This window comes from Spermophilus citellus, assembly GCF_964194105.1.
Source record: "Spermophilus citellus genome assembly, chromosome: 6".
In the NCBI taxonomy this organism is placed as follows: domain Eukaryota; kingdom Metazoa; phylum Chordata; class Mammalia; order Rodentia; family Sciuridae; genus Spermophilus; species Spermophilus citellus.
The window spans coordinates 121199282-121211477 of record NC_138187.1 but is presented as its reverse complement, the minus strand read 5'-3'; the positions used below and the strand labels follow the sequence as shown (position 1 = coordinate 121211477).

At 34.7% G+C, this 12196-nt stretch overlaps 1 protein-coding gene across 1 annotated transcript in view; it reads right to left on the bottom strand.

Moving 5' to 3' along the window:
- Positions 1 to 12196, bottom strand: part of USH2A (usherin) — a gene marked incomplete at its 3' end in the record, with an annotated part of 798897 nt that overhangs the window by 202372 nt on the left and 584329 nt on the right. The window contains exon 48 of the mRNA XM_081297837.1: positions 3271 to 3469. Coding sequence (XP_081153963.1) covers positions 3271 to 3469 — 199 coding nt within the window. The remainder of the gene's footprint in view (positions 1 to 3270; positions 3470 to 12196) is intronic.

Here is a 12196-nt window from a genome sequence, read left to right as displayed (position 1 = left end):
TCTCCTTTTAATGATTTATAACATTTGTCTTAAGAGTGGCATGTGATTTTTAAAAAAATTTAAAATAGTTTCTTTTTCCTATTTGTTCTTTCTAGATAGACATGACAGTAGAGTGTATTTTCACATGGAATATAACTTATTCTAATTAGGATCTCATTCCTGTGGTGGTACATGATATAAAATTTCAGTGGTAGTGTATTCGTATATGAACATAGGAAAGTTATGTCCAGTTCATTCTACCATCTTTACTATTCCTGTTCCCCCTTCCCTTTCTCTTCATCCCCCTTTGTCTAATCCAATGAACTTCCATTCTTCTCTCCCTGACTCTTATTATGTGTTAGTGTCCACATATCAGAGAGAACATTTGGCCTTAGGGTTTGGGGGCCTGTCTTATTTCACTTAGCATAATAGACTACAGTTCCATCCATTTACAGACAAATGCAATAATTTCACTCTTCTTTAAGGCTGAGTAATATACCATTGTGTATATAAAATGTGCATACAGTTTCTTTATCCATTCATCTCTTGATGGCCACCTAGGTTGGTTCAATAGCTTATCTATTATGAATTGAGCTGCTATAAACATTAGTGTGCCTGTGTCACTATAGTATAATGATTTAAGTCCTTTGGATATATGCTGGGGAGTAGGATAACTGGGTTAAATGGTGGTTCCATTCCAAGTTTTCTGAGGAATCTCCATAGAGCTTTCCAGATTGGTTGCACCAATTTGCAGTCCCACCAGCAATGTATGAGTAAACCTTTTCCCTCACATCGTCACCAACATTCACTGTTGCTAGTATTCCTTTTTTTTTTTTTTTTTTGGCACTACACTTTTTAACTTTTATTGTGGAAAACTAATAACATAAACACAGAGGGAACAGTATAATGAACTCCCATGTGTCCACCATCTAGCCTCAACGATTGTCAACACATGGTCAGACTCATTTCACTTCTACTTCTGCCTATAACCCCCTTGGGTTATTTTGACAATCCCAGGTATAATATCATTTTTTTTTAATATTTTTTTTTTATTATTTTTTTTTAGTAGTATTCTTGATAATTGCCATTTTGACTAGAATGAGATGGAATGTCAGTGTAGTTTTAATTTGCATTTCTTTAATTGCTATATATGTTAAACATTTTTTCATACATTTGTTGACTGTATTTCTTTTTCTGGGAAGTGCCTGTTCAGTTCCTTTGCCCATTTATTGATCTTTTTTTGGTGTTAATCTTTTTGAGTTTTTATATATCCTGGAGATTGATGCTCTGAGGGAAAGGTGGCAAAGATTTTCTCACATTCTGTAGGCTCTTTCTTCATGTTCTTGATGGTTTTTTTTGAAGAATATTAGATGAAATTTTTCCATGCCAGTTTCCCAAAGGTGAACTTTTCCTTCCTCATTCTTCAATTTACATTTATTCTTTATAAAAGCTTGAAGTCTTTTCTCTTTCTCCTCTCTCTCTCTCTCACTCTCTCCCCCCCCCCCATAGAATAGTAGAAAGTGTCTTTCTTTTTTCTCATCTTAATCTTTTTTTCTTAATTGTTTTAAAATTAGACTAAACAGTTTTTGTCATCTGGAAAGAATTGAATTTAATAATACTATATAAATAGTCATTTACTTGGTTCAAAGTCTCATTAAATTTCTTCAGAAGCTTGGCTGGGCGTGGTGGCACACATCTGTAATCCCAGCAGCTTGGGAGGCTGAGACAGGAGGATCCTGAGTTTAAAGCCAGCCTCAGCAAAAGAGAGGCACTAAGCCACTCAGTGAGACCCTGTCTCTAAATAAAATATAAAATAGGGCTGGGGATATGGCTCAGTGGTCGAGTGCCCCTGAGTTTAATCCCTGGTACCAAAAAAAAAAAAAAAAAATTCTTCAAGAGCTTACAAAAATAGTTTTGGATATCAAAGTACACACAAAAAAGTGAAGGAATATGTAAGTAATTCATCCTAAACATATAGAACCTATAGGTATCTATTATACTTTATTAATATTCTGTTGTACTCTGTTAATTTTTTCTTCATCCATAACAGGTATATTTTAACTTGACCTGGTTATATTAAGAGAATTTACTTTTTGATATTTTGGAATACACTTAAACGAAAACATTATCTTTCCTACTTTTACTCTTTTTTTGCTTTAATTTCACAGTATGGTTTAGAAATGAAACTATTATCAAATCCGTTATCACATCTCAGCTGTGAGGGCAACTTCTGGCCAGAATCAGTTTTTATTTTGATGAACTTTATTACTAGACAAACTTTGAAGTATTAAATAATATACATGTGATTATTCTTCACTCATCATTGGATAACACATGTTAAAATAATGGAAAGAAAAAATGAAGATTAAATTCCATATTTTCCTCAATATTTCCATAAGTTTTATCTTTTTTTTTCCATAGAGAACATCATTTATTCTAGCATTTTTTCCTCTAAGAAATTTAATTTTATGAAATCATGTTCATTAGACAGTACATATTTAGTGGTCTAAAATGATATAAAACTTAGCAATAATAACAATTTTGGAGACTGTCAAAAAATGTATAGTTGGTAACTGACTAGCTTGATTCATCGCTAAGATGATAACTACTGCTAAGCTTGTGTCAGCCATAATAATTTGTAGTTTGATCCATATTGCTTCAATAATTCACTTTCTTAATTACTGAGTTCTTTTGCAGTGAATCTTATGAATTTAACAGTAGCTTAAGTCACTGAATGTGTGATGTTGTTGATAAATAGGAACATTATTTCATTATATGAGATGCTACCTTCAAACTAAGGATTTTTCTGTGTCGTTTGTCAATAAAAGCCATTTACAAACTCTCTGTCTGGCTATATTATTGATCTGTTTCCTAAACAGCAACTAATATGAACATTAATCTACAAATGACCATAATTCTAAAATATTTCTGACAAACCTTGAGAGGTCCTGTTCACAGTTACTCATCAGTGTCATGTAAACCAACATCCATTTGTAGCTGAATGGATTGGTTGTAAAGAAAATTTCAAGTGCCTCAATCAAATACAAATTTGGGAGGTTCCTTATCATCCTAATAAACTCGTATTTCCTGTAAAGATGATGAAAAATGGAAAGGCTAAAATGCCCATGGGGATGACTGTGTTGTTATAAGCATCCTTTCTTCTCCTTGGGGGTCCTCATAGAATGGTAGCAGGAACATCTATCATGACCCAACATGGTCAAAGGAGCAAGGGATTTTACCTGAAATGTTCAATGAAGAAAACATTGCACTGACTGGTTTGAAAAGGTTTACCTTAGCTTCAGGAGAGTAGCAAATGTGGCCACAGATAGTTTTGTGTTTTTGACACTTCAGTGCCTCACAGAGCTCATCCCTGTAGTCCTCCATTAACTTCTGGGTCTTAGGGCATGAATGCCATGTTTTCCGTAAAAGATCATATCCAAGTATGATGCCATTTGGCTTCCCTGGAGACACCCAATCAATTTGAAGGGATCTGCAACAGACAGAATAATCGATACTTCTGAAAAGACAACATTTAACATTACTGCTACCAGCCAACCCTATTTTTCAATTCATGCTCCAGATTAGTCAAAAGATCTATTTCTTCAGGAACTTCCAAACTTAAGAAAGAAGAAATAGATATTAATGTGTATTTAATACATACAAATACATATTTACACTCATACATGTAACTACCATATAACATGCTTTGAGAATCAATCAAAGTCATTTTAGCTTTTGGGAGAATAACACAAAATACGAGTCCAGCCATTCATCTAGTTTAGTTTCCAAGATAAGAAGAAAATATCCCTGTTGGTGACTAATTGGGGGAAGTCAACATGACATTTGGTTTGCTACGCAAAGATAAAATACAGATAACATGAGTCGGTGAACAGGATGAAAACGAGAATGTGTTGAACCTAATTCTTACCTCTCCCTGCCTTCTCCTTTGCCTTAATTTGCTAGGACTAGCATTATAACACATAGTTGCCAAACAATGGAAGTGGAAGACAGCTACGGGATTTTTTTAGGGACTTTCAATTTTCCTGGTACAGCTGTCACCTTCTTCCTTCCTTTTCCTTTCTGATGCACGAGATGTCTGCAACTTTAGTAATCACCATATAGTGATTTGAGAAAGTCTATATACCACAAGTCTGTACATCACCAATATATCACCAGGAATTTGGTATTGCTGAGACAACACCAAGTATCATTTACATCCGGAACTCTCTATTTAAGTCTCTATTGTTGGGGTTTTGTTATTTGCAAGCAAAACAAATACACATATTTATAAAATCCATAGTATCACAAACTTCCTTCAAATGTGCTTGACTTCAATACATCTTCATTTTTGAATCACCTAAGTAGATTTTTGTTTTTCTCCAACCATTCTTTAACTAGCATGGTTAGGTGTGTTTTGTGGTCAGGAATGCAGGAATTGGAAATTCCTATAACACATTCTTTTAAATCATCATGCTCTTAAAGAAGATATCTGATTTTTAAAAACTGACCCACAGTTTCATTTAAAACACAGATATGCTCTTTATTTTTCTTTTGTAGGGATGGTATACAGTGAGGGTATAATGTCTGACCAAACTTTACTGCATTTCCAATGATCTATTAATATTTTATATGCTGTAGCAAATGAGATCATAGTGTAAAACTGCACACAGAGGATACAACTATGAATAAAATTATTACTCTTAGGTTAAAGTTACAGAACTTTAATTTTGCACTTAGGTCTGCTTTCTGGAAAGATACTGCTTCGATTACACCTATGTATCACCTTTAGAATTTTCTTAACAAGCCCTATGTACAGGAAGTAAAGTTTTCAATAAAGCCCCAGAGCTTCAAACATGACACATCCTTGCTGCAGACCATGGCAAGCAAATCTTTCTCTTTGTAAATGTAAAAATAATATTTATTTTTGTTCTCATTGTTTCTAAAAGATTAATGGAACTTTGATATTAGTTATCAATTTGTTTTTTATAATTCTAGAATTTCCAGCCATAACATTTAACCAATAAGGAATAGTTATAGGCTGCCTTTTATACAGAAAACATTCCAGTAAGTGCTTTAGAGGAAAGCAAGTGCATGTGAGCCTTCTCCCTATACTTCAAAAGTCTCACCATAAAGTCTAACAATAACCTATATTGATAAATTTCCTGCCAGTGTGTAAAATAACATTTTTACCATATTTTATTTATTTATTTATTTCTTACTGGAGATTGAACCCAGAGGTGCTTAACCACCGAGCTAGATCCCCAGCCCTTTTTATTTTTTATTTTGAGACAGGATCTCACTAAGTTGATGAGGGCCTTGCTAAATTACTGAGACTGGCTTTAGATTTATGATCCTCTCGCCTTGCTAGGATTATAGACGTGTGCCACTACACTGGGCTGTACCTTTTATTTTAAGGAGAAGAAGATCCTCATAGACCAAATTCCTGAACTCCATCAGAATTCCAAATGCTATTACATGTAAGGCATTCAATTAAGCCCAAACACATTAAAAAGCAGCAGTCAAGATAAACTTGACCTTTTAATAGACTGTTAAAAAATTTTTGTTCCATTTTCTTTGGGTACAAACATAACGCATTGTGTAAGAAGACTTTGTAGATACAAAATTGATGTCACCTATGAGAAAAAGAATTTCATAGGTGACTAGTGGAGTCGCTGTTATTATTCAAAAGTATCCAACTTTCAAATTAATTCTGCATTCTGCAGATATGTCTTTTTATTCATCACATAATTAACTGCAGAAAAGACCACATTTAAGCAATATTCAAGGGTCTGACTTATCCACAAAAGCTGGTGAACGAGAAAGGTCTACAATATACCAGGCAGAATACCATGACATTGTGACTTCTTTTCTTGTGCAACATAACCACAAGTGAGACTACCTACATATTTATTGAGAAAATGAACAGTTTAGCTTTTGAGGATTTAAATCGTTGACATGAAGGCAAATGATCAAAGAAGAAGAGGGTATTTAACATCTGTCTGTCTCTCATTAGAAACAACTGGACGAACAACAGTGTCTTTTGGTGGTTGACTTGAAAATGAAAGATATCTCTAAGAAATATGCACCACTAGTAATGAGATTAATGGTTTCATTGCTTTGATGTTTAAGAGCAAACCAGAAGGAAAATCCTAAGTCCTAGGAGTGAGAATTAAATATCGGTGAACACAAGCTGAAGTTTGTGTGTGTGTGTGTTGGGGGGGGGGGTTGTATACTCATGCATACTAATAAATTGAGAATTTTTGATTGGATCTTTTTCCTAGATTTATTTTTCATGAAATAACTCTAGGAGTCTACTTAGCTTTCAGAGCAGTAGGAACTGAAGTTTAAGATGGCTTAAAGAGCTTCTAATCAAAGCCATCATGTGTATGTACATTGTGTTACATGAAGTCATTGTGCAGTCAGACATTCTAGTTGGACATTGACTTCTGTGACACTAAATAATATTGTGGCTATGCCTATGGGATTTGTTATTTCCATTCATCACTTCAAGAAGTACAAAATATCATAGAATATAGAAAGTACTATGGGAAAAATGATTTCTTACCACTTACCTAACACAGGTGAGTATCAAAATAATACAATAATTTTTATGAAGATTTAGGGTTCACACTGGTACTTTTAACATTTTATTAGAAAATTTTATTATTATTTTGTCAAAATATTCTTGTTTTGGCCAAAGGAAAAAAAAGTCACATACCCTAAAATATCTTCAAATTGTCACGTGTTAAATAGCTTCAAATTCCTGATCAATTTTAAATAGGCCTTTTCTTTTTCTATTCAATTTGGTTATTTTTGTCAATCATTTTATGTAGCACTCAAGTTTTCGACAGTATTCTAGATCATGGTTTCCAAAAATGATCAGAACATTTTAATATAAGAGGATATAAATGGATTTTGACAATGTATTAATTCTTTGCTCTTAAATCAAGTCATTGAATATTTAATTTTCCTACTGGGATATGTAGTAAAAGTTGCAGTGGTTGAAAATCAATACTCAAAACCCATGTCCTTGAGATATGAAATATGCATACATGAAGCACATGAGATGTTATATAATAATATAAAATCAGGTATTTTCAAAATGTAGTTCAGGATACAATCATAAAAGTACATAAGCAAAGACTACTGTATAATAAACTCACCAAGGAAAGTTTCATAGAAATGGAAGCAAACTTGCATTGGTTAAGAAAAGGATGGGAAGAATTGGGGGCAGGAAGACATCAGCATAAGTTAGAGGCAAGAATCAATGTGGTTAATGAATGATCCACATCCAGCAATAATGAAAAGTCCATTTTAACACAAAAGGAAAGTATTAGGGTTCCTCAAGTACCATGTTGAGGAGTTAGTAAAATAGGGTAATTGTCACTAATAAAATCAAAATCTTCTTTAGAATTAATAGCCTGGTAAATGAGAGTGGACGTGACCAAAGGCAGGAGAAACGTTTTTAATCTAAATGCAATAGAATGTGAACTTTGAATTTCCTCTTATTACAATTTGCAAATATTGCTCCAAATTGAGGATAACAGATGATGAGTTTCTTCATTTAAGAGTGGTAAGTTTCTGCCTTTTAAAGGAGGAACCTCAAGGTTCTGCTAAGTTCTGAGGATAACACTGACCCATAACCCTAATCAACCAAAATAAATGGAATTTGAGGGGAGTTTCTAAAAACATAAACTTTATAATAAACATTTATTAAATACCTAACATAAAACCAGGCATCATTCTGTATTTATCAGTGACACAAACAGATAAAGTTCTTTTTATCATAAAACTTACTTTATTTTTGGAGGAGATGAACAGTACACAAACACATAAATATGTAATCTATCAGGGTAAAAAATCCAGGAGCACTGGAATGCACTGAACAAGAGACAGGATATTAAAACATGAGATCAGGTGGATGTTGGTAGGATGGAATAGGATATTGCAAATCATACAGGGTTTTGTAGCATAGGAAAATGAATTTGGATTCATTTTTGAATGTGTTGGAAAATCATTGGCAGTTTCTGACCTAAGAAATAGAAGAGAGTTACTTACTTAGCACCCCCACCACTGCCATTCCACACACATAGCCTAGGCTCTAGTGTTGAAGTTTTAAATTCAACACTCAGAGAAACTGAAAGAGGAGAAATTGGAAAGACTTTCGTCTCATAGTTAGCACTTAACTGAAGCACAGAAATGTCTAAGCCCAATCTGCTGCTATCTCTAGAAAGAAGTGTGGCAAGGAGGTCTTGGGACAGTTTAACATAGGCCCCTGGGTTTGGCATTTTGGAAAGCACAGAAAATGATACTTGTTTCTTAGAGGATTCTGAAGGTCAAGGATGGGCCCGAGCAGCTCTGCAATGATAAGAATAGACTGCCACAGTATAAAGCCATATGTGTATATTTTCAGAGGTTTAAGTTTCCTTTGAGCTATATGTGAAGGAACAGTGACTGACCAGGATGGCAGACTTCTTAGATGAGACAAGTCTTTGGGATATTGTGATCTACTGGCACCATATAGAGAGAAGACATGTCAGGAAATTTAGCCACGTGGATATCCTTCTTGAGACTTAAGGAAAACAAAATTGTCCATGAAAGCATCACCTGACACACAGAGGGCTACACAAACATTATCCAATGCTGACTGTGAAATAATAAAACCATAACACCAGGAAGAGACCCACTTGGATGAAAGGAAATAGGAGAGAAAGCTAGGAAAGGAAAGAGCAAGCTACAATCAGGTCTGACCCTGAAAAACAGGAGAAACTTTGAACTAGATGTGAGTTGAACATATTTCTGGAAATAGGATGGACTTTTGAATACTTGATCATGAATCTTAATTGCTGACTCATAACTCATAGACTCATAACTAAAAAAAAATTTGAAAGTCATAAGATGTTCCTGAGAGGTATTCAAGAGTTGAGAATAAGACCAAAGTATATTTAAGGCAATAAGTAGTAAATGAAAAGTAAAGCTTTTTCATCTTTATATCTGATTGAATTTAGACAGCTCCAACACTTTATGTAAACTGAACTGTTGAAAGCATGGAACAGGATGGAGTTGGTGGAAATAGAGGAACATGTATAAGAAGATGCTTTAAAAGAATATATACTAAAAGTGATATTTAATGAACTCAGGGGATTTGAAAAAAAGTCAAAGATATGTATCTTTTATAATATGCAGGATGATGAGCCTTTGTAGTAGTGGATGTTGGGGGAAAAAGATGAGTTTGGTGAGAATTTACTTTCAGTTCAAGGTTATGGAAGTGATCAGTGGACATCAAAATAGAAAATCAATAGGCAACTAGATATATGGAACTAGGGTTTAGGGAAAAAATAGGGTCAGAGGGCTTTGAGACATCAGTATGACTAAAGTTGTAAGAATGTTTGAACTGAGCAGGAAGATGAGTCTTTCTGCTGAAGACAACCAGAATTAACGAGTGAGTCTGTAATAGAAGAGAGCCAATGGCCAAAATGAGTGAGGAGAAAGAACTGAACTTTGCTAAGAGGCATGAAGACCACCTGAGTGACTGAGCTGTTTCTGTGGGAGCTACAGATGGTAGAAAGGTTAGGAGGAATTTGGGAAGGAGAAGGAGGTGAGGAAATGGAAGTAGTGATGGCAATTTTGAGCATAAGCTTCAGTGCATGCCTGTAATCCTAGTGACTCAAGAGGTGGAGGGGGGAGGATTGCAAGTTCAAAGCCAGCTTCAGCACCATAGTGAGACTCTGTTTCAAAAAAAAAAAAAAAAAGGCTGGTGACGTGGCTCCGTGGTAAAGTGTCCCTGGGTTCAATCCCTGGTAACAAAAAAAAAAAAAAAAAAAAAAAAAAAAGAAAGAAAGAAAAAGCTTCATATTCTGTAAGGTCTCTTGGAACAATGAATTTGATAATTAGAACTAATTGGCTATCAAAACAATACTATTCCTTGAAAGCCGTTGTGATTAGATCTTTACAACTTACCAAATGTACTCCAAATTCTCTCCTTTAAGAGTCCTTCCCATATCTTTTAAAGATTTAAGCAGAAAATTCCAGTTCAAATTAAAAGTTATCTCTATTCATCCAAATTAGCTAGGGAGGGATTTTAGAATATGAGTAAGGCATGGGTGATTTATTTTATATTCTACGGTTCAACATTTCTTCCTGTTAAACCAAACATTCAAAAACATGATTATATATATATATATATATATATATATATATATATATATATATATATATATATAATGTTAAGATCATTACTTCAGTCTAAGCTGTCAGTCACCCAAACCAAACCAAACCAACCAACCAAACAAACAAACAAAAAAACAGGGAAAGAAAATCAAGAATGATTTTGATAGGGGGTGTCCCTCAAAAGCTCTTGTGTGAAAGCAGGGGGTAAAATGATTAGATTATAAAAGTTATAAAAATTCACTCCATCCTAATTGAATGAACTAACTGGGTGGTAACTATAGGCAGGTGGGGCATGGCTGCAGGAAGTGGGTCACTGGGTGTGTGCCTCATGGATTATATATTTTATCTGCCTGGCTCCTTCCTCTTTCTTTTTCTTCTTCCTGACCTTCATGAGCAGAGCAGCACTCCTCTGCCTTGCCCTTACCCCATGATCTATCTCACTTTGACCTGAGCAATGAGGTTGGCTGACCATAAACTAAACCTCAGAAATCATGAGACAAAATAAACTTTTCCTCCTCTAAGTTTTTCTTGTTATGGATTTTGCTCACAGTGACTAAAAGCTGACTAATACAGAAGAGATTCCCGGGTATCTGTCATAGTATGAAAAAATAGGAGCCTCACAGTTTAACCTCAAATTTGGTTTGAGGCAAAAGGGGAGAGACTCTTTATCCATAAACTCTGAACTCTTGTGCCATATTCAACTCCAAATTAAGGAATTTGAAAATACAGGGGGATTCATGAAGGATGATAGTGGTTCAACCTTCATTTAGAGACACCCAGACTAGGCTGCTCTCATAAAGATTTCCGAAAAGTTGGTATATAAAAATAATTTTTGCTGCCATTCAGTGTCTTGAGGCAAATTTTAAAACCATTATTTGTGAGCACTAAAGAGACATTACATCTCAGACTCCTCATCAATAATACAGCCCCAAACTCAGTTGGAACTGAAAAAACTGCCATAGTTCCAATTAAAGGCAATAAAAGACATGATCTGCATTCTCTCTCTGCCTTCCCTTGAGCTTTGTGCCTGGAAACCATGCATTTTGGAATCCTAGCAGTAATGTAATAAAATCTCATCCTTGTTTATGTTTTTCTCTGAGCTTTTCCTTTTATGGAGAATAAATAAGTAAACCTCACAGGGAGCCCAATACCAAGTAAAGTTGTCAGCTGGAGTGTTTGTCATATTTCAATCAAAGCCAGAGCCAGCCAGCTATCTTCATCCAGCACTCTCTACATTCTCGAGGACCAGAATTAATGAATTAGCTATTGATTAAATTCCACTCTAGCAAATCCACCAAGGCAAATAAATGAACTACCCAGGGCACGTGTAGGCCATGGCCAGACATGTCTGGGCTATTGATCAGTAGTTAGTATTCTTTGGGGGATATAGAAGCAGCTGATAATAATATGACAAGTACAGAATATGCAATGCAGAAACAGTTTGTTTCTAGAGAAGCAACTTATAAAGCTAGAAGGGTCCATCTGATCTTTCTACAGCTGTGTTCTACGGTATCTCTGGTTTATATATATTAGGAAAATTATGCAGAAGAACTTGAACTACAGATGATGTAGTCAAAAGCAAGGAAAATTAAAGGCCAGGGACAAGGATGAGTCGTAGCATTCTATGCATATGATCCAACACTCTTGTGTGCTCTCTGTATGTGTTATTGAAATATATAAAAGTTAAATTTTGGTGACTGCTGCATTTTACCTAAAATAGAAAAGGAATATAAGAAATGTATGTTTCATAAGAAACCAGATTATTTTCAATGCTATAGAAGTCAACCTAGTCTACCAATAGTTTTGTAGGAGGATTTTGCATTTGATTTTTGCAGATTGTTAACATAAAAAAGATTTTTAAAAACCAAAATAGAAACATAATTAACAAGTATACATTGCCAGAAGTATAATGCAATTACACAAACCAATAACCTGCACACAGGAGGCTAAGGGTTTTGGTGTTGGTATATTTTGATTAATGGCTTGGCAGCTTATACCTGCTCTGCTCGTTAAGAGTCTTGCCTTCGGATATTGTTATTCTGCTACG